Source organism: Penicillium daleae, assembly GCF_028827525.1.
Source record: "Penicillium daleae strain IBT 16125 chromosome Unknown utg000009l_segment0_segment0, whole genome shotgun sequence".
Lineage (NCBI taxonomy): Eukaryota > Fungi > Ascomycota > Eurotiomycetes > Eurotiales > Aspergillaceae > Penicillium > Penicillium daleae.
In genome coordinates this window covers 1,900,745-1,926,068 of record NW_026623157.1, presented here as the reverse complement: position 1 = coordinate 1,926,068, position 25,324 = coordinate 1,900,745, and the positions used below count along the sequence as shown (strand labels likewise).

Sequence of the window (25,324 nt, the reverse complement as noted above, 5' to 3'; positions counted from 1 at the left end):
TCCACGGCTACCCACTCGACGCCACACCTCCCCGACATTCCCGAGCTGGATGACTCGCGATCACCCCGATATTTGACTTTGACAACCCCACACACCACATTCCTGCATACTTAGTTGACACCGGTCGGGTCTCCATTCGGCGTACCATACACCAACTCTACTATCAGCCTCATCAGAATCGTGCTCGAGACTCATCTTCTGCCCCGAATGCTAGTATCTTCTTGCGACCTGTTCCCGGCCAAAATGAGATAGCCCTCTGGCAGACTCCGTGATTTTCTCCAGTGGCTATTGGTTTGATTGAGGGCCCGAATTCCTCTTCCCCTGCTGGCTGGCCATCCGCACTCTTTCGTTGGTCTGGTATCACCCGTTTCGCTCTTTTACTCACTTCACCATGACTGTCCCCGAGCCCCCCATCAGATTGGAGGGAGACTGCTCGGTGATTTCCGGCAACACACTTTATCATTATTCGTCTAGTGGCCTTGTATCGATCCCGCTCGAGGTCAATGGCAACTGGACTCAGCTAAACGGCGGCGTGTCTGTCTCCAATGCCGTATGTCTCAAAGGCGGGATAGAGGGCAGTGAGAATGACGACGAAGCCCTGTACGTGGTTGGCGGGACCACCACTAATGCAGACAGCACATATTCCGGTCTCCAACGCTTCTCGTTCAAGGATCAGATGTGGCAAACCCTGGGATCTGGAACAACCTCAATGACCGCCCGAACGGGCCATGGTGCCGCATTTGTTGCGTCTGATTCCTCGATCATTGTTTATGCAGGCAACGTAGGCGCGGGAACCAGCACCGCGCTCTCTGCCCAATCCTTCCTGATCTCGACAAAATCCCCCTATGGCCAGACGTCCGTGGTGAACCAGGGAGCTCCAACCCTCAACAATCCCCAACTGCTCCCCTGGAACTCAACTCACGTTGGGATGTTTGGCGGGGAGGGCGGAAGCCAAGCTGTCTACACATACAATAGTGCAACGGGATGGGACCTCTCGCCCATAAGCCTCCCTTCCGTCCTGTCAACATCGACTCCGCTCACTCTCCTTTCTGGGTCGGGGGATAGCAAGGTGCTGGAATATTTCGACATGAATGCCTCTCCTAACTCCGTGGTTAATTACGAACTCATGAGCCCGGATGGAAAGCCCGAAAGCCCTGCTGTGGCGGTCGGTGCTTCATCTAAGAAGCGGAGCACGGGGAGCTATCCCACCTACAACGACACCCTTGCCCCCAGCTACACGTGGTCAGATTACGCCCTCGCCCAGGGAAGCAACGGCATGGTTGTTCTGTCCAGTGGCCGGAGCAATAACTCGCTCGCCATTTTCAACCAGACCTCGAATAGCTGGGTCAATTCGACAGAATTGTTCCAGGGCAAGAGTGTACAACACGTTTTGACAACGAATACCACCACTTCGACTACCATGACCCCTACAGCCACACCAACTCCTTTGGCCTCGGCATCAACTAGCGCTACCCCCAGCTCGACTACCACTGCTGCCGCCGCTGCCAGTGGCGGCTCTCATACGGACACCAAAGTCATTATTGGTGCCGTCCTCGGCGGCGTGTGCGGTGTCGCCATCATCCTTCTCCTGCTTCTCTGGCTGCTGAAACGCGTAAGGACAAAGAGAGAGCTGAACAGCCAGGCCCGTGGCGGTGACAGTAAGGACAGACTCAGCTTCCAGGACCGGGGTATAGAACCCCTGGCTGGCGGTGCGTACCCCATGGCTAGGAGTCCCGTTCCGGTTGCCTCGATGTCAGCCGATTCGCTCGCGATATTATCCGGCAAATACAAGGGAGAGAAGTCTCTCATGCCCCCTCCCGCCAACAGCGGCTACGGTCTGTCTGCCACACCTCGCAAGAACAGCCCGCTCTCACCAATCCCATCGAGTGGTCTCGCGCCATCAAGCATGTGGTCGGAAGATGCGTACCGCAACAGCACCACCCCCTCGGAACCTGGCAACAAACCGGGTGACCGCACCACCGACGAAGGCTGGAGCAAGTACTTTGAAGATAACGGCACCACGAATGTCAGCGGAATGCCCGCCGACCGATCCACCACCAGCTCTGTCTACACAAAATCCGACTACCGTGGCAGCGCCTGGCCCATGACGAACTTGACCCCGCTGAACTTGGGTTTCCTGGACCAGCCCAAGCCACTGGGCCGCGTATACAGCGGCAGTCCAACGACGGAGCATGCATCGTCGAGTCGGAGCCTCGCAATCCACGAAGGACAGAGCGCGCGGATATCCAGCGCCGACTCGATCAGCGTGACTAGCGACGACGACCCGCACGACACGAACTGGACTGGCGCGCATACCAGCTGGCTTGGCCGCCCGACTAGCAGCAATTACAGCACGAGTTTCTACAACAGTAGCTCACGCGACTTGCCGAGCTCGAATCCGCAGTTGCCGCGACACTCGAACGGCCGCCGCTCGAGCGTTGCGATCCCTGAGGATATTGATGAATTGCCGATGCCCGGACGCAACAATGCGAATTCAGATATGAGTTGGTTGAATTTGAATGCCGAGCGATAACACCGTTCTCTACACCATTCCCTCCCTTGTCACTCATCCACCCTCCTTGATCTATTACACGTACACACGCACTGTCTCTTCAGTCTATTTCATTCCATGCATGGCGTCCCGGCTCCTGGTGTCTGTAAAAAGTTGCGTGGCTTCGGGCGTTGCATCTCCTCTGCGTCTCGCTTTCTCGTCCTCGCATCTAAGTATTCCATACTTTCTGTCTCTGCCTGTCGCTGTTTCCTTATCTTGTTCCTGTTCTATTCGAGTGCAAGTCATTCTCACTCTGTAGCGTTGTGTCTCACCACTTTATGTCGATATTGGTGTCCCGTTTTGTCCCGTCTTGCTACGCGCTTGCGCTGTGCCTAGTTTCGGCTTTGAAGCCATTTCTTTGTCTTGTCTGTGACTTGCGAACTGTCTTTTGTACATACTTCAATTTCATGGAGGTGCTTAGCTGCCTCGCATTTCTGATTGATGCTTCATGGTGACGGTATTGTTTATGTTGTGGGTAGATTGTAGAGATGCACTAAAACGGACTCCCCGCTCTAGACCACCAGCCTTGCGGACGCATTAACACCGACGATAGCTTCTCCGACGGGTTATCATCGTCGTGAAATACCCGAAAAGACGCCATCGCAATCTACTAAAACTAAAACACTAAAACCCGGCCCTTTGTCCATCCGCTCGTGCCGTGCTGATGACCCCTCGTCAAGAGTAAGCAGGTGAGATTGCAAGACGACGAGTGTGATGGAAGGACCCATCTTCGCACGGAAGAAATGGCATGCAGCCTCATCGATCCCAAGATCTCCTTCTTCCCCAAAGCAGACGGGGCCATTTTAAGATCGAAACGGGTCGTACCTGCATGGCCACGTTCTCGCCCACAGACCGTGGGTCTGATCTTCGATCGAGAGAACGTCGATCGCCCGATCCAGCCCTGGTCCCCGGACCTCAATACAACATTCTACCCCCAGACTGCAGCTGATGAACCTGCGGTAGTTCCGGAAAAGCCAGCTGACTTTGCAGAAAAATATCTGCGTGCCTTTCTGGCTGAGCATGAGAGACTCAGGCTTTCGGTGCTTTGGTATTATACGCGCGAGATCTTCCAGGAGGATGAATTTCTGGCCGGGTTGCAAGAGAAAGCGCAGTTAGCGCAGGAGTCGATTGGGTGGGAGTTTGCGGTTATTGGCATTCTCGATGTCGATGTTTATCTTCGCTTGGCTACTGTGAATCTTGACCTGGGTATGGTACCGCGAGGGGAAACAATTTGCGCTCATACAATTACTCAAAACACTGGTGTATGTTACAGTCCCGACCGCTGGTGAGATCTAATTTTGCTGAATGTTTTTTTGTCCAGGATGTATTCGTTGTACCTAGTCTTATGGAAGACTGGAGATTCCAACGATGTCCTTATCTCGAACGCGGCGGGCTCCGCGCGTACGCTGGAGTGCCGCTTCGCTTGAAAACCGAATCTGGGCATACTGTTGGTCTGGGATCAATTTGTCTGGCGTCGGGTCAGAGCGAGGAACCCTTGACCAAAGCGCAACATCAGGCGCTCGTTCGTCTGGCCGATTGGGTTGTTTCCGATCTCGTACAATGTACGAGAGCTAGACGTCAGCGAGAAAGACATCGAATGTCTGAACTTCTCGCCAAAGCACAGAAGGAGACGAATCAAACCGTGGCCGTTGAGCCAGTCTCCCAGATTCTGAGAACTATGTACCCGGACGCAATCATCCGCCTGCAGCCGGCTAGAGCAACCCACGTTGAGCTTGAGGGATGTGATTCAATTCCAGTCTCGGAGCTCAAAGATGGACTCTGGGAAGACGTTAAGTTCCTCGATGACTATATTATGAATTCGAATCACCTCTCGCCCCCATCTAATAAACCGGTTCGCATCGTTGCTATCCCGTGCGAAAGCATATCGGGATCGTCATTACTCATCGTGGCAACAAAAGACTTCCGCCTTGTCTTTGACGACGCCGATGCATGGTTTATTCAGGCTTGCGCAGATATCATCTCTCAAATGTGGCGCAAAAGCCTTCTCGCAGAAGCTATGATCGCCAAGGAAAAGTTTCTCCGAGCGTTCTCTCATCAACTTCGAACTCCCGTTCACGGCATCCTAGGTTCTCTGGAACTTTTGACTGAGGACCTCAAGTCCAGAATTTTGTATGAGGGAACGGCTTCGATTCCGGCAATTGAACAGGCTACTGCTGAGTCGGAGATGAATTCGCGGGAACCCTTTACGTACCTGAACATCATCAAGATGGCGGGTCGTGATCTCACGTCGATTATCAATAATTTGATTGCGCTCAACAAGTGGTCTGATATCGCCATGGCGGAGAGGCATTATACTATGCATACCTTGGACGAGCTGGAGACTGAAATTGGCAACGAGATAGCCAAGGTAACTATGGGTGACACGCGGTATACATGTTCAATATTCTTTGCCCAGAACTCATCCCCACCATGCAAAAGTTCTCCATCGATCTTGTGGTTCTTCGGGATACTCTGCTCCCATTGGTGATTAACTCGATCCAAAATACACCGCAAGGAGTTGTGTCGGTTACTGCTTCAATCCAATCAGACCGCAAACAACTCATTATCGATGTTGAAGATACTGGCCGGGGAATTCAGTCTGACGATCAAAAGCGTATTTTTGAGGCATACGAGAAGGTTGATTCGCATTCGTCGGGCGCTGGATTGGGTCTCACACTTGCTTCGAAGTTTGCATCGCTCATTCACGGCTCAATTGAATTGGTTTCTTCGGAGATTGGGCGTGGCTCTCACTTTAGAGCCACGTTCCGGGAAGTTGAGTGTGATGGCTCGTCTCAACCGTCGCAGCCTTTGCCTACGAAGCTCCATCGTTTGCCATCGCGGTTTTTCAAAATACCTACCAACTCTGATTCTTCACCACTGGGCGATCAGTTTGCATCTTTCTTGACTCGCAATGGGTTCACTTGCTCGGACAGTATGGATGATTGCTTGGTCATTGTTGAAGCTGGGCCCGACACAGAACAGCACCGCGCATGTCTGTCTCAAGTGACATCCGAACAAGTTGCTATCTGCCTTGTCCCGATCTCAGAAGAGAAACATTGTCTGCAACAACCCGAGGAGAATGTGATCTATATCAGTGGACCATTCTTAACCTCGACATTCCATTCAGCTCTTGAACGAGCACAAACCTATCTCAAGACGAATGCCTCCCAACCACCTCTACCACAACCGAAAAGAAGCGATCAAGCCGTCATCATGCCCATAAGGATACAAAAAGACCCAATCGCAGAAGAAAATACCCCATTACCCGAATCATCACTCATATCGAAACAACTCACCACAACCACCACTCTCCCACCCGCATCTCAACCAGCCATCCCAGTCTCCATCGACACGAAAATAACCACAACACTCTCCCAACTCCGAACCACCACCACCCCGTCACCCTAATAGTAGACGACAACGCCGTCAACCTCCGCGTCATGGAAACATACTGCAAAAAGCGAGGCCTCCCCTACCTCTCCGCCATGAACGGCCAACAAGCCGTCCAACGCTACACCCAGCACCAAAAACAAGCCTCTCAAGATGAAGACCCCGGTTCCCGACCCCAGCCAATCCAGCTGATTTTCATGGACCTGCAAATGCCGGTATGCGGCGGCATCGAAGCGACGCAGCAGATCCGCGCACTGGAGCAGGAAAATGATTGGTGTAAGAGCTTTTTGTTCGTTATGACTGGTCAGGATAGTCCGGCGGATAGGACTGATGCGGAGGAGGCTGGGGCCGATGAGTATTCTGTTAAACCGGTTGTTATTAAGCAGCTTGATCGGGTGGTGAGGCAGTATTTTCCGGCTTTTGGGAGTAGTTAGTTAGGTATGGCGTGGTATGTTTGCGTGGTTCTTTTGACTTAATGCAAGCTGGATATTTGATATTTGATATTTGATACCAGCGGTGATGACCATGTACTGTCACAACAAATATTTACTGACCTTTGTGAGTTTTTTTAGCTAGCGCTTTGAGTTAGTTTGGTTTGGCTTGATATAGCAGCGTTTTCTGGAATATGCGCCAAGTCAGGCAGGCTCTCAAATTTACCGAGGTTTCCAGCATGGTTAGCAAAGGAATAAAAATAGTAATTCTTTCTAGGCTATGATCCACCGGGCTATGTATGACCGACTCTGAATCTTATCTACTTCCTATTCGCCACCCTACTCTAGCGGCAGTAAAGTTATGGACATCGCTAAATATTTTCTCTATTGCACCCACTTGCCGAAGGTACCTCCTACCCTGTGGCCCTGAAGCTGATGTGGTTGCTGAATCTTGCCCTAACTAGAGGTAGTCCAAGCCGAGGATATACAACAGGAACGTGAACACCCGACATGAGGATGAGCATTTTCATGTACATCATATATACGTCACCAAGGTATCGGGTCTTGGTTAAATGAGGTTAAATCATTTTCGTTTATTCCAGGAATCTTCTCCGTTAGCCTCGGGTATTTTTCTTTGCTTTCACCGGGAAATGACTGACCAGGTAGTAGAATATCCGGATCGACTACTCACTTCCAAGTCGCAACCCATCTGAGTAACTGGGAATTTGAAGTGGGTATGGATGACGAACGTAAATTTCTCTCCCAGGTTTCTATAGCTTCGATTCCAGGGATATAATTCTCAACCAAGTCTTCCCTTCCAAACAGCCAAAGATGGTGTAACGGGAAGACAGCTGTGCTGGCAGCCTCATCCATATGAGGAGCCCCGTTGGGGCGGCAGTGATCCAGGTTCGACTCCTGGCCTTTCGGCAAATATCTTTTTGTAATATGCTACTTCAAAGTACATACTTTCCCAGTGACTATTTTGCTACACTGTTTGTACGAGATCGTTTGTTGACCGAATTGATGACTACGATAGGTATCTTGTACATAGACCGCATTCTGGATGTGATATGCTGTATACGCTCAGAAGAAACACTCATCCCTGCATTTTCTATGACGAATAGTAATCTACGCGCCGCTGATGAACAAAGCAGGGACCGGTGCTGATCTTGGGTCTCTTTACCTCATCAAGTCACCTCCGAAGCCGGTTTTGGAAAAGTTACTCCTCTCAAGTAATCATGTCGAATTATTATTACCACCACTTCCTTTTCGAAGTTAACGTACGGATACATGCATGGTAGACTAGTGACCACACGGTTGAGCTAGATACAAGCGTCAAACTCCAAGTATCCAGTCAAAATCAGTAAAAGATCTTGGGCTAAAAACTTGAGAAAATCAAATGAGTAGGACGGTTCAAGGCATGGATAGATCTAGCTAAATTAAGTTCCCAGAGCGAGCCAAAAAAGAGGAACTTGAAACAAAAGAAGGGCAGAAATATTCTTGTCAATCTCTACTAAACAAAGTCTAACGAAATGAATCAACGCTAATAACCAAAACCGGTGCATCTGCACATTATGCCGCAACGGGCGTATTATCCTCCCAAATCCAACCCAATCCCATATCTAAACAGCAATAGCCGGCGCAAGGTTACCAGTCAAGGACTCCTGCAGATTATCCGCATCCGCATAGGTGTCCATTCCCGTACGGATCGCGATATCAGCCTCGGCAACAGCTGGAGCGTCGACACTGGAAACTTCTTGCTTGGCAGGCCAGATTTCGTGGCCGGCAGCCTGCTCCTTGTTGAAGTGCTCGATGACAACTTCGCGCACAGTGCTCTGGAAGTGCAGCGGGCCCATCTCCATCTCTGGGTGGAGGAGACCGTTGACGAAGACACCGGCGTTCAGGTTCTTCTGTGTGTGGATGCAGAGGTACTTGTCTTCGGACATGATGCGCTTGTACATGTCACTGATGAGGTTGAAGTCTTCATCGGTGGCATCGTTGTGGCGGTAGACCTCGTAGCGCATAACAGACTTAGTTGGGATCACGGGAGTGAAGCGCTGCATGAAGAAGAAGTTTGGACTGTGTTTTAGGTTAGCATATGCTTTAGAATGAGATGTGGTCCATAATAACAATGTGGGGTACTCACGAGACGTTGCAGGAAGCGTTGGGCCAGAAGTAGGTAGTAGCTATCCGGAAGCCCTTGTCGATCTGTTCCTGGCGCTGAGCACCGTAGTGCTGGATGTGACCGTCCTTGGTCTTGACGTAGTATGAGCTCAGGTCGGCGATGGTCGGAATATCGGGGTGCGCAACTTGGCAATGGTAGCACTCGTTGTAGTTGTCGGCCAGAATCTTCCAGTTGAAGTCACCCTCCATGTCCCAGGTGTGGTCAAAGTGGTAGTCGTCGAAATTGTAGTAGTCGAAGCGAGGCTGCTCGTCGACACCGTCAAAGTCGTCCTTCCAGGCAACCTCGGGTGTCTCCTTGGAATCGAGGTTGACCCAGATGAAGCCATTACGATCAATATGCACATGGACGGGAGAGAGGTCATTGTCATGCAGGTAGGCCTTGATGTTTCCCTGCTCATCCTGGGAGACGATGAACTTGTAGCCAGCCGCGTCGTACTGGACCCAGTCGCCGGCATTGGGGACGCGGTGCTTGTGTGTGGTGAGGAGCCATTTGCGAGAGAAGATTGATCGTCGCTCAAGCTCGTACATGTCCTGGGAAGTATACCATGATGCTGGCAGGGCGCGAACAGGCGTCTTCTGGTCCTTCTGAACTTCAGGGGCCGTGGTGGTGGTACCGAACCAATTCCTCAAGAAAGACATTCTGAATATGTATCAAAGACAAATCTTGATAACCAAGGTTATTAAGAGAGATAAGGACGTTTGAAGTCTTTGGAACTAGATATTCTGATCTGTGTCTGAAACTGATACTGACTACAATGCAGGCGAAAGCAGCTTTTTTATGAAGCTATAGTGACCACCCCAGCGCCACAGCTGACCACGGTTCACGGCGGTCCAGGACCATATCCGAACGATGTCAACGGGGTGTAAACCTTCATGCCCGATAGCCACGATATTTTGGGAAGCAACAGTAACAATCAGGTGGCCAATTCCAACGGGCAGTATACCTGGGGACCGGTCACCTGATCGGTTGGGCGTTCCCGTCGGGTCCGGATGGCTTCAAGCTTATCGACCTCACCATTCCGTAAATTGCTAAATAAACCAGCCTTCCAGCCCCGTCGCACTTGTGGCAAGCTGACCAGCCAATTGTGTAGGCTGTAGCAACCCACGTCCAGTCTAGAACGCTGGTATGCCTGAACCGTTCCAGACGGTCCTCGAATATGGGTTTTTTGAACCTGAATCTCTGATAGGTGGCAGGTAAACTAGTGATACAAAACCGAGCCGTCCCCCAGAACCGACGGTGGAGCCGGCTATCAAAACCGATATCTTGTCTTGACTTTCTCCATCCTCTCCGGATTTTAATATGGAGAAGTTGCCAGCGCCAGGCTGATTAGAGTGGTTTTACATGAGGCTGGCTTCGAGGTCTTTGCAAGTTGGACGTATGTAAGATCTAGAGTATTTATGAAGAGTATGATCTGCGATAACATTAGAAGGAATTATCCAATAGATAGCCCGATTTTTCTGTTTGAGCGATATCTATATCACATGGCCCGTAGTTACACGTAGGAATGAGGGCCTGGAACTCCGGGCCCAACGAACAGATAAGTGGACCGAGAATCCACTGGCTAGGCCGAATGCAGTCTGGAGCTCCTGATCTTATCACGCGACGTGCTTCGATTCAGTCTGTCGCATAATCGGAACTAGGAGCGGTGGATGTCCTTCGCTGGTCTTCATGAGAGCTTGGACCCATTCAGTATCCCTCCTTAACAAAAGTCGGTCGTCGGACTTGACCAATGGCAGCGACACAGCAAGTATTATCAGCGCACGAATATGCTGGACCGATGATGAATCACAGAGCGAGAAGTTTGGATCCGAAATACTGAATTGAAGAAACTCCTGGAAAATGGAATTCATGTTGGTAGACTTCAGATCTGGATGAAACTCTCACAATTATGGCATTCGCTCCATTCTAAGATCATCATCCAAGAGCCAATTAAGAGCACTGTTCACGATCGCCTCGCCGCTCATACTGCGATCATCTAGAAGTTGAGACAGATCATTGTATTCCATTGCTGGATCCATTGTGGACTTCATGCCAATGACCGCAGAGCCAGCGGCAATTTCCGTCTGGGAATTGGGGTTACCCCCGGACGGCACTCCGTTATTCACCCTGGAGGAATATGAAGAGGGCTCATCTGCACCAGGGGAGGGTGCATGGGCGCTATTATCTCGTCTTTCTGAGAGTGCTGAAGAGTGCTCGGTAAGGAACCGGGCCATCCAATTATCCAGTACGAAGGCATCTGACATGGAGTCCCTACAGTAGTTCTGGAAGGATCGTAGATGAGTCACCTACAAAGCTAATGGTATCAGAAATCGATAACACAATTGGGGCAAATGATAAAAATAGCAATTGGGAACTTACATAATGTTCCACTACCGACCAGTAAGCTTTGAGGCCCATGAGGAACTTAAAATTAAACACCAGACGCTGTCGGGCCGAGCTAAGATCCGAGGGATCATCACTGCAGAGTAATGTGTGCAGGTGAACACTGGAGCTGACAACCGCAATATGACCGTAGATAAAGTATTCCATCTTGCACTTTGGCGTGGTTTGAGAATACCGGAGAATATCAGATACGATGGTCGCACTCTCTTTGCACTTTGCCGCCCTGTCCCGAGTCGTCCACCGCGCAAGTCGCGTATCCAGGAATGGGAAAAGGAGCATTTGACGGAAATGGTAATACCCAATATGCATGGATAAAAATGTTTTCCCAACCTGCTTGTCAACCATGAGCATGAGGTTGTCATACGAGTATGTTAAATAGGGTGGCAAATTTTTCGCCCATTGGTCAAGACCATGTTCCAACACGGCAGCTTCCTTGCAAAATTCCTCAAAGGAAATTGCATTTTGACTGAGACGTCGCAGCAAAACATTGATCCTGGTGTATATATTGAGAGTCCTCCCCATCTGAGCCCACATGTCACACCTGGAAGAGGGCGAAGCTCTCGATTCAATGAGCAGCTCGGCACTAAGCGTCTGGAAATCTACGTCATCAATCTCTGGAAGAGGCGCCATGTCATGGAACGGAGAGGGAGGCTCGACTGCCATATCCGATGCAGACCAATGAACGGCAATATAAATGGTCAACCATGTCCGGCGTCGCTCCTCTCGAAGCACCACCGTCGCAGTATCTGCAGGAGACAAAAGCTCGGCATGTAGACGAGCCAGACCGACGTATACATGCTTTCCTCGGATATTACCTTCGCCGCTGAAGTAGAATCCGACTAAGAGATATCCTTGCACAGTTTCTAGGCTGGGCGTGACCATGTGCTCCTGGCATCGGCGGATCGCCTCGGTTGCGTATATTTTTCCTCGGGCACAGGGGGCGATATTGTTGAATACCCGATTCTCGGAGTATCTACCAGAACGCCATTAGTGGTATTGGGCCGAATGAGCATAAAAAAGGGCTCACCGAGCAGCTAGTGCACACATCGCATAAACGTGGGTCATGGATGCCTTGCCTTCGTGAAGGCGATGCATGAAACTTGGTTCATGGAAGATGGTGTGGGCGATGTTATGCACATATTGGAAATACAAGGGCACAAGTTCGAATACCAGTCCCTGCGAGCCAAAAGCACCAAGGACATGATCCTCGTCGTGTGGACCATTGTGGTATGCTTTTTCAGGGATGGCTGTCGCGATGCTCAGCCTGCTAGAGCCTCGTCTTAGCGTGCACGGAATGGACTGTGCTTGACAAAGCTGGCAGCCGTCCCCAGTGGAAGCTGGAATACAGCGCCTTTTGCGGGTGCTGTTCATATGTCAAACTCAGTCCATGATGATTGTTGGGGTAGAAAACTTACCGACAAGCCGCACAGGCTCCAGCTCGTGCCCTTTTTGAGTCATTGAGGTTACTTGTCATATGCGCCGTCAAGTTGCCATGAGAAGGTGAAAAGTACGGTCGGGGAACCCCGGAATATGGGGTATCGCACGTGACTTGTATCGTCTGGTTGGCCACATGGAATATCTTCTAGATCTATGTCCAGGAAAGAAGTATCTAATTGTTGCATGATAGATATCTAATGTGAGAACTCGTATTCTCTAGAAAGGGTGTGCTCTAAAAGCATGTCAAATTGCATTAGAAGGTCAAGAGTGGTGTCACATTGTTTGAACCAATGAACAGAACAGTCATGGATATCATGTAGAAGAGACATTCATGTTACATCATTCGTAGAAATAGTTACACATTAGTAAAGTTTGACAAAAACGAAGACCGTTTGGAAACCCGACGAAATTCGTCAACTGCCGGGCTGACAACCTTCGTACTCCCACCTCCATCCTCGACCTCCATCGGTTCGAGCCCTAGATAGCTCGTGGATTTAGCCTCTGTGTATGGACCCTGTCCATCCTTTTTTGCTCGAATGTAATAATGTTCATCTGCTTCATCCGTACCAATATACCATCTCTCCTTCAGTTGCCAGCCGGCGGGACCACCTCCACATGCACCTTGCAGCTGCGAGGAATAGGGGCTATTCACCGCGATCGCAAACAGATTCTGCGGTTCGGTAAAAGCTGCTTCGAAGATAACAAAGACCAGGCAAATGAAAGAGGTCAGGAAAGCAAAGACGAGGATCACGTAGAAAATACCCTGCCAGCGCTCGGTACCGCCGGAAGCGTAGCCTACTGATTGCAAAGAGGCCGGAAAGTCCTGATAGACTGGCTCGGGAGAATGTTGTTGGGGACGGTGTAGTTGAAGTAGTGAACAAAGGGGGGCATTTTGAGAGGAAAGGATGAGTGTGCTTCCAGCCATCACTGCCACAGCTTCCCCGACGGAGGGAAGGGACGGGTTCAGGGAATATGTTTTGGTATTCGAGTCGTATGCGGGCATCAGTTGCATTAGAAGGCGCTCGTTACTTGCTTGAGAATTCGTAATTCCCGAGCCTAGGTTGAGAGAAGGGGCCCATTCACTGGCAAAATTCTTCTAGTCTCCTTGCCAGAAGCCCTCGGTGAAGTTCTTTGTGTTGCGGTCGTATATTGGAGCAGGTTGGTGCTATTTTCACAATTGGAGCTGAAGAAGGCGCCACTAGACGCCGCGACGTAGCGTGTGGAGCAAACGCCAGTCAATTTGGCGCGAATAACACACATTACATATTCAGGATTAGAGACGCTTGGTTTGCCAAGCAGGTAAATCGAGTTAGCTGGCCAGAGGCCGGTGGTATTCAAGATTGTATTGTTGGATCCCGGGTACGTGCCAAAGATGGGAGGCCGTTGATCATATTTCTTGCCAAATCCAAAAATGTCATCGACCACTGTACGGTTGAGCCAGGATGGAGTGCGCGGAATGTCATCAGGTGTTGTAGCACTCCAAGTTGTGGCGTTGAAGTGCACATTTGGCCATTCAGAATAAATTAAGGGTGACAGCTCGGACTTGTTCATGCCTACACAAAGCACGTTGACAGCGGGTGAAGGCACTGAGGCCTCGAGGCTGTACATGCCCTCACCTGAAGCATCCCGTGGCTGGCGGATATCATTTTTCTCGTCCATCGCTGCGATGGGTATCCCGCGATGTGGCATTGCCATTTGCTTTCAGAGCCACCTAAAGCTTCCGCCGCTGTTGTGGAAAACATCGCGACAAAGGTGACTACCAATACGATCGCACCCAGGAATGTGAGTACCGAGTACCGCAAGCTTTTCCAATGCATGATCATTGACCCAGGCTGCATGATTCATGCTCTCATATTCATGTCCGATATGGTAATTCCCCGCAAGCCCTTCATTAGCGATCTCCGGCTCAAAACTTGTCCCAGGATCGCGACGGATATCGTGACATAGGTCATTTCGATAGTTTTGGCAAAGAACGCGCAGAGCAAATTGGCCGTTGACGGGGCCAAGGATCCATCGCTGCTAACATTGTTCCGTCTTGGCTTTCGAATTGCGATGGCGAGATAGATTCCCGAGAAGACCGTCGCATAAAACGCCAGAACGAAGATAATTACCGAGATTCACGAGAATCGACTTTGTAGGACTGTTGCTCGAGTGGGGCAGTCTGCTGGTGAGTGATGTGAATGGGGAAATCGCCGGGGTTCCTCGGGGCGTTTTTAGGAAGCCTGGGGTCGTTGTAGTAGTGGTTTCGCTACCGGCACTGGAGACCGAGTCGCGTTTGCCTCGGGCAGGCAGCGTACCAGAGAGAGTCGGTGATACGCAATTCAACCTCTCGAAACACTTCCTCCGAAAAGCTTTCATGTGTGAATACCGGCGGGAGATAGGCGCATTCGAGGCTGGGTGAGGAGCGACCGCCTAGTGGGTTCCACGAGCGCTGTGGTTTCGCAGTGACCAGATCTTCCTCCGAAGGTAGAATCGAGTGTTGTGACTCCCGCGACTCGGCCATGGTAGGCACGATGGGAGGCGGGGAGATCGTTGGAGAGAAGCTCAGAGGAGAATGAGGTGAAGCTATCAGTCGACGTCGACCAGTTTTGACGGGGCTTGAAACCCTGTCATCCTTGCCCGTCTAACGCGCGACTTTAAAATAGACCGAGAACACAACAATACGACTGCGTCGTCCGCTTATACTTCGTGCGGTTGTTGATCCTCTCTGGGGGCTGAGTTGGGCCTAACCTCACTTCGTCGTGTCGGCCGCTAATGCATTAGCTGCTTTAGTGCCATCCTGTGCCCGCAGCGATGAGCTAAGATCCACTCTTCTGGCAGGGTTCAGTACGGAGTACGGTAGCGTGAGAAACGCTGCTTAGGGTCCTTGAGATTGGAGCGCGGGACGATCCAAATAGGCATCGAATCTTAATGGGCCTGGGACATGCTCGTCAGTAGGATGTAAAAGTTAGGTGCATATCTCAGGCACTAAAAGGCGCGATCTAAGAGAGCCATACTGGACCACTATTGCCAAGAGCCCTGCAAGGATAGAGAAGGATATCTGGTCCCTGATTTGAAGGAATCATGTGAGCTAGTGCTTATCCTTGAAGCCACACATATTCCTGGAATAAATCGACATGTAATATACAGAGGTCTCGCAGTTGGCCAACTTTGATGATGACATGTTGCTCTACAGCACTCTTTGCAGATATGAGCGAATTTATTTCTTCATACAAGCCAGCTCCATGCTGTGTTTCGAGAAGAGACTCAAAACACCTCTAAGATCACTTTTGATGGACTCGTGAAGCAGGTCGGGGAAGAGATTCAAATACTAATCCAGAGATCGCTCGGGCAAATAGCAAAGAATAGGCAAGACCAATGCCATGCTAACCGAGGTCATGACTATTTTCAAGTCAGTCGCAATGTAGAAAATCAGCCACGGTCAGCAATAACCTACCTGGAACGGCCCGAAAGGCCTGGAAGAAACTGTCTTTTACCATGGACTGTAATGGTTCTGGCAGAGAAAATCCATAGCGACTGTCACTCAAGACATGGTGGATAATCTACAAACCACATTGTTAATTATTGTCCCAGAGGTCAAACGAGCGAGGAAAATCACCTGAACTGAACCTGCAAAGTCGGCAAATTTCCGCTCAAGATACGCTTTGAATACCATCCGGCAGGTCACAGACGTTGCGCTAACCCCCATCATCATTCCCAGCTGCTGTGCCAAGTAGTAAGCTGTCATCGCCGTAGCAGACATGTGGCTGGGAATCGATGCCGATAGTCCGACGAAGGTCACGGAGAAGAATCCTCCCATGCCGACGCCCATGATGATAGTAAAGAGAAGCTCCCAATAGTAAGGCCCTTGGGGCAATCGAGCTACTAGAAGAATATTCCCTAATGTCATCGCCATGCAACATTTGATCGATAGTGATTTGTATTTCCCAGTTCTGGGTTCCAAGTTAGGTCTGACTTCAACGTATTGACCAGAGAAAACGTACCGCCGAACAATGTTGCCGACCACAAGGCCACTCAAAGTGCTAGCCGCGGCCAAGGGAAGTATCGATAAAGCCGCCAGGCTGGCAGAGGTATTCTTGGTCCGGACCCAAAAGTCAGCGAAGTTGCTGGAAAACTGGATGACCTGTCAGCATGGCAACATTCAAGAGATAATAAGGCTCAAGAGAAGACTTACTCCACAGAAAGTGAACATTGCCAGAAATTGTGCAATATACGCAAGGCCAGTACCGTTGGTCTTTAGAAGATTCAGCGGAACTAGAGCTGCCTTGGTCCAGTAGCGTTCATTCAACCCGTACAAGATGCATCCAATGATAACAGTTGCGACCGTTATCGCCACGAGCACAGTTTTCTGAGGCGACTCCTCCTCCGAAATAAGCTGACACACTCCCATGATTGCTGCAATAATGGTGCCTAGTAGACAAATGCCCGGTAGGTTCAGTTCTGGTTTCGATTCGCCCAGTTCTCCTCCTTCCTTCGTGCTCGAGTATCCATCGTTCATTGCGGAGGGCAATCGCCATGCAGCCATCCCAAAGCAAAACATCCCTAGTGGGACTTTAATCAGGAAGGACCATCGCCAACCTAAGAAATCAGTCAGGAGTCCACCTAGCGGCGATCCTATGGTGACACCAAAAGTTCCAGACATCTGTAGATAGCATCGAAGGACAGCGACTTCTCTCAATGGTGCCATTTCTACAACAAGAGAACAGACGTCAGCAAAGGTACTCGCTCTGCCCTCGACGAGATATTTACCTGTGATGATCACGCTGATCAAATCGGTCATGCCAGCGCCCCCAGCGCCAGCAACAAACCGGCCAGCGATCACAACTCCGAGATAAGGTGCCAACCCGCTATACGCCTAATTAGCTGGTTCTCCTTGGCACATCCCAGAGTGATTAACAAATACCTAACCATACACCCGAAAGTGAATACAATGTAAGCCACCAACAAAGTTGTTTTGTAACCATAGATTTCACAGACTCTTCCATACTGTGCTTGTTAGCCATCGGATTGTTTGGCTCAGACAGGAGCCAATTTCAACATACCAGAGGAAGCGTGACGGAGTATCCAAGATTGTATGCCGTGATGAGCCAAGGTCCGAGGGAAAGACGGTGAAAGTCCGACGCGATATGGCCGCTTGTCGTGAAAACGAAGTATTCATCGCCAATAGCGAGAAAGACACCTGGTAGATGTCATATTAGGCTTACCATTCGGATATTTGCGATAAAAACGGGGGGAAACTGTACCCAGCACAGCAATTAAGAAGAAAACCATATCAACTCCGGGCCTTGTTTCTCCTTTTGCCTCTGACAGCCTCTCAGGGTCATCCACCGGTCGGCCTGACGGCTTCACTAACGGCGTGCGTTCATCCATAGCTACCCAGTGCTGTCAAGACGTAAGTGAACGAAATCCCCGGAACCAAGTCTGTCCTGAGGAGTACAAGTTTAAAAGCAGAGACTGTCAGCCTCCCCAAAAAAACTTTGCAGATCGATCGCATGAACTGCGATCGACATGGCAGACAAGCCACACAGGCTAGCGATCTATGGCTGGCTGCACGGAGAAATCCGGGCCTACGGTACAATAGCAATTATGGTCCAGCTTTTCGCCATCAAAACACGAACGGCATAACGCAGTCTCTGTATGGAGGATTAAATTAAGACCATTTGTTAATCCTTGCTTCAAGCACATCATCACACGCGTAGCCCCTTCTTTCTGTCCTTTTTCCCAGCGTCATGGATCGGGACGATCTCGGGGACCGCAACCACAACACGGGGAATTGGATCATCTCATTCTAATTTCACGGCAGCGATGCATGAATGGTAAGCAGCCACCATGGAAGTGGCAATTATCCCATAGTTTTATGTATCATTGGGGTGTTCCTCAGCATCTCGTGGGCGATGTATACGGCTGAGAATTGTTACACAACAGATGCCCCTAGTCTCATTAGGTTAGGATCGTCAAAACAGAGGTTCAATCAGGAAAGAGCGGACTGGGGGGCTTACCAGTCATGAACAGCAACAAGCATGGGCAGAGAACCATCAATTCACCCTGCATTTCACCGCTGCAGATTGTGGCATTCCAATGAATCCATGTGATCAGATCTATTGAATTTCAATCCAGGCTTCGTTGCATCCCGAGGTGACCATCGTCTTAGTTTGCACTTCATCATCACACGCCAATTGAGTTTCCATCAAGTCCTCAACAGCCGAACTGCATTTTTGATCAATTGCCAGACCGCTCTTGCAAGGACTGAAACAGTGCCATTCGGCTTTTGATAGTGCCTCTCTCAACCATGATCTTCGGTGGGGCCGGAGCTAGCTATGGTCTGTCGGAGTGGTGGGGGGGAGTGGAGACGTGATCTAGCCTCGGGGCTCACGATGATATCCCTTGACGTGTCACATTGGGACTACTTGTGGCGAATTTATGCAAGAGCAGATTTGCAATCATGAGACAAGATCTCCAGGATACGAGGGATTTTCCGATTGGCAACCCCAATTCCAGAAAGCATAATTGAGATTGATATGATCTTATCAAGGCTAGCAGTTTGTCCCTCCACTAATGGCTAGTGAGACCCCCGAAGCGAATCAAGACAGTGTCAAAAGAACAGCGGATGAGTCTGGAACAACGATATGGAGAACTCCGTGGTCGATGGTCGCTGAGTCCTCTTGCTCATCAACAACCACTGGCCTTCCTTTCGAGAGTTCATAATCATACGAGATACCTCCGAAAGTAATGCTTCCCACAGAATCACTTCCCGGCGCAGACAGACGCTCCACCTGTGCTTTCTTGACCTGAGTCGGAATCTTAAACTCATATTCACGAGTCGGTCGGTTTCGGGTCTCAGTCTGGTTGTAAGCCTGGAGATTCAGGACCACAAGCTTAGACAGCTCGTCTCCATGATAAATTCCATAGGCGGCCTCCGTATCTTCGACCAATGGGATGTTCACAATACGAGCATCTCGAACGTTACCAATTGCAGATGCGACCATGATCTGACCGTAGTATGGCGCCCTTGTCTTCGGAGGTTGCCCCTTGCTAGAAATCGGTTGCCATGACGCATATCGGTAGTTGAGTCCTTGGTGGAAATGAAGGCGCTTGATGTTCTATAGGCAAAGGTCAGTGATCATACAGACTTGAAGGTTATTACGTGGTCATACGTGCGCGGCAGCCCAAAGGGAGAAGTCGACAAGCCACAAAGCATCACCGAAGACATTTGTTTCGCCGTTACGACCTTGGTTAGCGATTGAATTGGTCTCGCCAAGCGTGTAGGGGTGACCCAAATAAGCAAGGTTCTTTGCACGCTGAATATGGGGGGCAAGGTTTTCCACTATGTTAGTGTGGTTCATGAGAACGGCTGGTTCTGTTAGCTTTCATGCTTGCAATTATTCGAAAGTGACAGCCATACTTTGAAGGTCGTAAGAGACTGGGGCCAAAGGAGGACTGAAAACTCCCATATAGCTGTAGAATAGAGGATAGGGGTTAGCCTTCTGGCACAATGCACAGCGACGTGTGAATAGTAGGCTCACTTATGGAAAGATAGATCTTTTGTTAAATTCTTCGGATCATAGCCAAGTTGGAACATTGCTTCAGCCGTCCAGTTGCTTTTGACAATGTCCAAAATGACAAAGCTGGGTGACATGAAGCCTGGGAAAGCACCGGGGCATGCGTTTTCGACGGCAGCCTTGATCGCCGCGGTCTTGTAGTTCCATTCATTGACGTAACTTTGAAGGGTATAGTTTGCGGGTCGGTAATTTGGAGCTTCCATGTTGATCTCATTGCCCAATTCATAGGAATCCAAGTTGGCACCCATGGTACGGCAGGCTTCCACGGCTTCATCCGTGAGTTGCTGGGTAGAGCTGTTTTGCTTCATGTTCAAGCCGTGGATGTATTTCATGTTTCCCAAGGCTTGGTACGATTCAAAGAATCCAGGGCCATAATTGATCTGGCTAGGCTGGTCGTCAGTCGGGTGAGTAAAGACAAGGTCGATGCTATCTGTTTGGTCAGGAAAATAGATAGCATTGTCTCTGAGATTAGAAAGTATTAGCGAATTCTCCTTCGAGCAGTCAAAGGCTGTAACTCATACTGGGAAGTACCCCCGACTCTCACTTTGGGGTATACGCCCGTGATGTCCTTGAAGTTCTCTAACAAGTTTTGAGAGAACTGGTTTGGAGAAGATTTGTTACCAGCATAATCAGGAAAGAAAGCAAATTCCAAAGAGAAAGACTGTAGATCGTTGGGGATAATTTCACTATCCTTCGGCGGCAGTGGAATAGCTATGGGACGGCTGGAACAGTCGCCTGCTGCGAAATACACGGCACTGGTAGCCAACAAGAATTTATAGGACCGCATCTTTCCCAAGGATGGTGTTGCATACAATATTGATATTCAATTGAAACTGGGGTTCTCTTCAGTCTATTTATCCCATCCAGCTCACGGCTATCTTCCTACGTCGGCTTTTGATAGATATCCATATGAAAGGGTCTATGCTACCATTTACTTGGAGTAAATAACAAGATCTCTTAGTAACATGATATAGAAGCCATACTAGCTTTCTTGGCGCGTGCCAACAACCGACTGTCAAAAGCCGTCACTTATCAACATGGCATCGCTTTCAAGCTATGATTCGTCGCATAGTAGCCGATTCTATCCCCGGACCCTTACTCCACACTTCCCCAGGGTGCACCCCACAAAGATCCGAACTTTACAGTCTTCAACATGTTCGAAAATATTCTAGTTGAGGGCTACATTGTCCCTGTGTGTCTAATCAGTAGATGTCTCAATTTTCCTCGTAAAAACTGAGTCTATCTGCTTGCTAATCCGTCTCAAAACTCGATTTCTAGATAAATGAGTAAGAATTTGACGTGATTTAAGATCGTTGTGCTCCTGGTAGTAATTTATAGCTCTCGGCAAGCGGTTCAGCAGCGAAAGTTTAAATTCGACAAGCCGAATGTTTGTGTCCAATATGCCGACATTCTGAGCTCCAACTGCCGTGTGGGCAGGACCTAGCGCAATCTAAAAGTGTTACCAAAGCAAGGACTTAACTCCGCCTACATCATATAAAATTTGTACATTCATGAGTTTAGTTTTGATCCTCTACGTTTCTAACTCGTAACTCTACATCCTCACAGACGTACGGTCCTAGGTGAAGTGGAAGTCTGAATTTGTAGCACATTTACGGATCACCTACAGCCCTTTGGATATTAGCTAGCAAGTTGAATCAAAGTTCTGAATGATTACTTTCTTCATTGAAGAAATGGCTAATGAGACGCTCTTATGATATCCCTCGGTTGAAATTAGCCTCAGCCCCCCGCACATGAGCGGATCCTAGCTTCAAGGTCCAAAGAAATCGGCCCAGCAGGGTCTCGCTGAACATGCAGAGTAATCAAATTACCCATGAAGTCCATATATGTGGCAATTTAAATATCTTCCCACGCCTCGCATGATTCTACCCCGCATGGTTCCTTTCCTGCTTGGCACAAATTTGTGAACTTACGGGTGTTCCGGTTGAAGAGCAGTAGATGCTTTAAAGTCCTTGATTCTACGTGATTCCACTCGTTGAACTTCATGGGTATTCCACTATGACTTGCTTTGTTGGACTTCATTGACTTCATTCCATTGCGGTTATATTCGACATCTTATTCTTAATCTCCGATGCATGCTCTCACATAGTCATCTTCATGCCACCGTTGGCACAGACCAAGCTTCCTGTACACCACTGGCCATCAGGTGTCGTCAACATGCCCACAACACCAGCAACCTCGCTAGTAAATGCCGGTCTCCGGCCACCCATCTTCTCCTCAATCAGACGCTTCTGCTCATCGGTCAAGCGCGCCATCGTCTCCGGGTCCGTCAAATCCATCTTACTGCCAGGGGTATTATCCTGGAAGCCCTGAATATCTCTCCAGAAGTCCTCACCCGTGGCGAAATACATATCACCAACCACAGGGCCCGGGTTGACGGCATTGACGGTGGCACGATCTGCCAGCTCACGCGCCCAGGTACGGGTCATAGACTCGAGCGCAGCCTTGGTGCCACCATAGATGGACTGTCCGACGAATCCCAATTGAGATGAGACGCTAGAGATATTGATAATGCGGCCGCTGCGGTCGGTGGGTAGGAAGGGGGCAACGGCTTGTGTGAGGAGCAGAGGGGCGAGCACGTTGATCGTGTAGATCCAATTGAATTGCTCTGCACCGATAGGGCCACGGACGGGGTCGTTTAGGTTGCAATCGCCGGCGACACCGGCGCAGTTGATGAGAATATCAATTTGAAACTTGTCCGATGAGCCACAGCTCTTCTTGGCGGCATCGAGAATAACGTTGGTGGCCGCCTCGGGCTTGCTCAAATCGGCCTGGATGTGATCGCAGCGGATGCCATGGGAAGAGGCCAACGAGGCGCAGAGCTCTTCCGTGTGTGCACGCGAGGACTCGGATGTGAAATTCAGGAGGAGGTGGCATCCCTTAGCAGCGAGATTGCGAGCAATAGCTTCACCAATTCCTGGAAGGAGAACCGGTTGTTAGCGGATAACATTCTTATCGCAACCGAGGGGCCTTCTTACCCCGCGATCCGCCAGTGACGATGCCGAATTTGCCCTCCAACACGCGGTTTTGGTTGGCCATTTTGGAAGGTATATGGTGATGTTTCTGAATGAGAAGTTGAAGAGAACAAAAGGGAAAGCGCAAGCCTTTTTGAACCACCTATGCTACTTTGTACTCTCTGCAAAGCAAAACCTAATTTAGCCGACAGGCGACTTCGGCCCTTTTCCAAAGCTTCGCTGATTCCCCCGCCGCTCCACTCCGCGGACCAAAATTTCCCGTTTCAGCACAAATCAGGAAGGCCGGTTAATTACTTCGTCGTCGCGTGACGTTTAACCCTTCCACCGTTTTCTGGGGAGAGTCCCTGAGGTCCCTGAGGGAAGGAAAAAACCGGTGGGCTACTCCAATCGCACCTTCAGCCGCTTAAATTCCTCCGCATTCTCCTTGATCGCAATCTCGACTGGCAGACGCTCCATACTACTGGCCCCGAAGAAACCATGCACCCCTTTGGTTCGTGATAGAACATACTCTGCGTCCGATGGACGGGCAATTGGCCCGCCGTGGCAGAGTACCAGAATGTCAGGGTTGACACCGTACGCCGCATCTCGAATCGCCTGCACGAATCCAACACAGTCTTCTAGCGACCGACTGTTCTTTGCTCCGATTGAACCAGACGTGGTTAAACCTGCGTGGGCGACAACGATATCTGCTCCGACGCTGGCCATGTCGATTGCGTCTTGGGGACTGAAAACGTACGGGGTAGTGACCAGTCCTTGGTCATGGGCGATCCTGATCATTTCGACCTCGCGATCATAGCCCATCTCCGTGTCCTCCAGGTGTTGGCGAAATTGGCCATCAATCAGTCCAACGGTCGGAAAGTTCTGTACACCAACGAAGCCCAGTCTCTTCAACTCGGTGAGGAAGATAGACATGTCCCGGAAGGGATCAGTTCCACAGACACCAGCGAGAACGGGAGTCTCCTTGACGACAGGGAGGACCTCGCTGGCCTAGACACATGTCAGCCATTGAAAGAAAGGAATAACTTGTGTAAACATACCATCTCGACCACTACCTGGTTGGCATCCGAGTATGGCATCAACCCAGCTAGCGATCCGCGCCCAGCCATGCGGAATCGACCTGAATTGTAAACTAGGATAAGATCACAGCCACCATTCTCGACGGCCTTTGCGGAGAGCCCGATACCTAGTAGACATGTTAGCATAGATTGAATTCTTAAGTCCAAGAGCTAGGGCTCGTCTCACCAGCACCAGCGCCTACAATAATTGAGCCATCAGCGACCGTCTTGCGAAGCCTGGCTAGAACCTCTTCGCGGGTAGCTGGGCGGGGCATGGTCGTGAAGACTGAAGCTTATATCTCACTAGCACCAGGCCTTGAAGAAAGAGCCCGTAAGTGTACAATGTGATATTTTGCAAAGGAAAACTCGACGCAGCAATCGTGTCACTGAAGGACCTCTTTGCCTTTGTGGTTGGACAAACCGATAGACCGGGTTCTCATGTTGCACCTCGATGGATCGGATGGTGCCTCGGTGCCCCGCAGCTCTGGCATTCCAGCCCCGCGAATTACCTCATTCCATGCCCACTCTGCCCTGCAATCTTACCTAAGGTGCTCTTTGCTACGGTGCAGAGTTAATAGCCAAGGATACAGCACTATATTCTTGATTAGGTTTGTGCATGTGTTATCGCCTTACAAATCCTTCATGGAGTCCACATACAATGATGGAGCTTACTTAGGCATGGAGAATTAGCATCGATGCGCAGGAAATACTTATGTTGGATTGCTCCCGTCGAAGCCACGCACGACTCTTACATTGGTTTGCTACCTAAGTAGACTACTACCTATGATGTATGATAGTACAGGGTTAAAATTTCAAAGATGTATCAAGGTACCTATGAAGCCAAGGATATATAAGTCCTGAGAGGACTTCGAAGGCGTCTCTCAAGATTGACGCAACAGCATGCCAAGCTGTTCCGGAATTACTATGGCGCGTATCAAACTACTCTGGGAGATGCATTGCTACAACTGAACCTATAGTGGAACAAAATACTCAATGTATGCCAGTTTTTGGAACTCCTTCAATATATCTTCAGGCCTTTATTACCAGCTTAAGATTCGGGACCTGTACGCCTAAACTAGTACTCTGTTGCGCGACGCATTCAGGGGATGGAATTGAAGCTACGCTAAACGTAGAACTAATGCAGGAGCAAGGATGTCGTAGGGGCCGGTCAAACAGAATATCAGGTGATAAGACGTGATGTGATGAGGGGCTGCGTCGTAGTGCTACTGGCTTTTCAAACCTCACCCTTCGTCCTAAAACATTTCAATTGATCCATAGGACCTCGAGATGGCTCAAATATCGGATCTCATTCGTGACTCCCGACTGGACACTTACTTCCTT

The 25,324-nt window shown here is 49.8% G+C and overlaps 10 protein-coding genes across 10 annotated transcripts; 2 read left to right on the top strand and 8 right to left on the bottom strand.

Moving 5' to 3' along the window:
• Positions 1-391: 391 nt before the first annotated feature.
• N7458_011843 (uncharacterized protein) lies at positions 392-2,533 on the top strand (the record flags this gene model as incomplete). Its single annotated transcript, XM_056915225.1, has 1 exon — positions 392-2,533. One exon carries the CDS (start codon positions 392-394, stop codon positions 2,531-2,533), a length of 2,142 nt encoding a protein of 713 aa, XP_056759979.1.
• A 761-nt stretch (positions 2,534-3,294) lies between these two features.
• Positions 3,295-6,375, top strand: N7458_011842 (hybrid sensor histidine kinase/response regulator; the record flags this gene model as incomplete). Its single annotated transcript, XM_056915224.1, has 4 exons — positions 3,295-3,813; positions 3,873-4,919; positions 4,991-5,543; positions 5,708-6,375. The coding sequence occupies 4 exons, from the start codon at positions 3,295-3,297 to the stop codon at positions 6,373-6,375; spliced, it is 2,787 nt and encodes a 928-aa protein (XP_056759978.1).
• Positions 6,376-7,994: 1,619 nt separating this feature from the next.
• Positions 7,995-9,195, bottom strand: N7458_011841 (aromatic ring-hydroxylating oxygenase subunit alpha; the record flags this gene model as incomplete). Its single annotated transcript, XM_056915223.1, has 2 exons — positions 7,995-8,451; positions 8,519-9,195. 2 exons carry the CDS (start codon positions 9,193-9,195, stop codon positions 7,995-7,997), a joined length of 1,134 nt encoding a protein of 377 aa, XP_056759977.1.
• Positions 9,196-10,443: 1,248 nt separating this feature from the next.
• On the bottom strand, positions 10,444-12,397 carry N7458_011840 (fungal specific transcription factor domain-containing protein; the record flags this gene model as incomplete). Its single annotated transcript, XM_056915222.1, has 5 exons — positions 10,444-10,842; positions 10,916-11,912; positions 11,967-12,186; positions 12,240-12,302; positions 12,355-12,397. 5 exons carry the CDS (start codon positions 12,395-12,397, stop codon positions 10,444-10,446), a joined length of 1,722 nt encoding a protein of 573 aa, XP_056759976.1.
• A 334-nt stretch (positions 12,398-12,731) lies between these two features.
• Positions 12,732-14,035, bottom strand: N7458_011839 (uncharacterized protein; the record flags this gene model as incomplete). The annotated part of the gene is made up of 2 exons (XM_056915221.1): positions 12,732-13,432; positions 13,552-14,035. The coding sequence occupies 2 exons, from the start codon at positions 14,033-14,035 to the stop codon at positions 12,732-12,734; spliced, it is 1,185 nt and encodes a 394-aa protein (XP_056759975.1).
• A 448-nt stretch (positions 14,036-14,483) lies between these two features.
• On the bottom strand, positions 14,484-14,879 carry N7458_011838 (uncharacterized protein; the record flags this gene model as incomplete). Its single annotated transcript, XM_056915220.1, has 2 exons — positions 14,484-14,598; positions 14,674-14,879. The coding sequence occupies 2 exons, from the start codon at positions 14,877-14,879 to the stop codon at positions 14,484-14,486; spliced, it is 321 nt and encodes a 106-aa protein (XP_056759974.1).
• An 807-nt stretch (positions 14,880-15,686) lies between these two features.
• N7458_011837 (transporter) lies at positions 15,687-17,746 on the bottom strand (the record flags this gene model as incomplete). Its single annotated transcript, XM_056915219.1, has 9 exons — positions 15,687-15,757; positions 15,813-15,858; positions 15,927-16,308; positions 16,360-16,490; positions 16,551-17,065; positions 17,126-17,223; positions 17,280-17,362; positions 17,419-17,555; positions 17,620-17,746. The coding sequence occupies 9 exons, from the start codon at positions 17,744-17,746 to the stop codon at positions 15,687-15,689; spliced, it is 1,590 nt and encodes a 529-aa protein (XP_056759973.1).
• Positions 17,747-18,957: 1,211 nt separating this feature from the next.
• N7458_011836 (glycosyl hydrolase family 79 C-terminal domain-containing protein) lies at positions 18,958-20,722 on the bottom strand (the record flags this gene model as incomplete). Its single annotated transcript, XM_056915218.1, has 5 exons — positions 18,958-19,476; positions 19,531-19,727; positions 19,779-19,831; positions 19,900-20,397; positions 20,457-20,722. The coding sequence occupies 5 exons, from the start codon at positions 20,720-20,722 to the stop codon at positions 18,958-18,960; spliced, it is 1,533 nt and encodes a 510-aa protein (XP_056759972.1).
• Positions 20,723-22,034: 1,312 nt separating this feature from the next.
• Positions 22,035-22,992, bottom strand: N7458_011835 (SDR family NAD(P)-dependent oxidoreductase; the record flags this gene model as incomplete). Its single annotated transcript, XM_056915217.1, has 2 exons — positions 22,035-22,870; positions 22,932-22,992. 2 exons carry the CDS (start codon positions 22,990-22,992, stop codon positions 22,035-22,037), a joined length of 897 nt encoding a protein of 298 aa, XP_056759971.1.
• A 314-nt stretch (positions 22,993-23,306) lies between these two features.
• Positions 23,307-24,258, bottom strand: N7458_011834 (TIM-barrel enzyme family protein; the record flags this gene model as incomplete). The annotated part of the gene is made up of 3 exons (XM_056915216.1): positions 23,307-23,915; positions 23,966-24,111; positions 24,171-24,258. The coding sequence occupies 3 exons, from the start codon at positions 24,256-24,258 to the stop codon at positions 23,307-23,309; spliced, it is 843 nt and encodes a 280-aa protein (XP_056759970.1).
• Between the last annotated feature and the right edge of the window lie 1,066 nt (positions 24,259-25,324).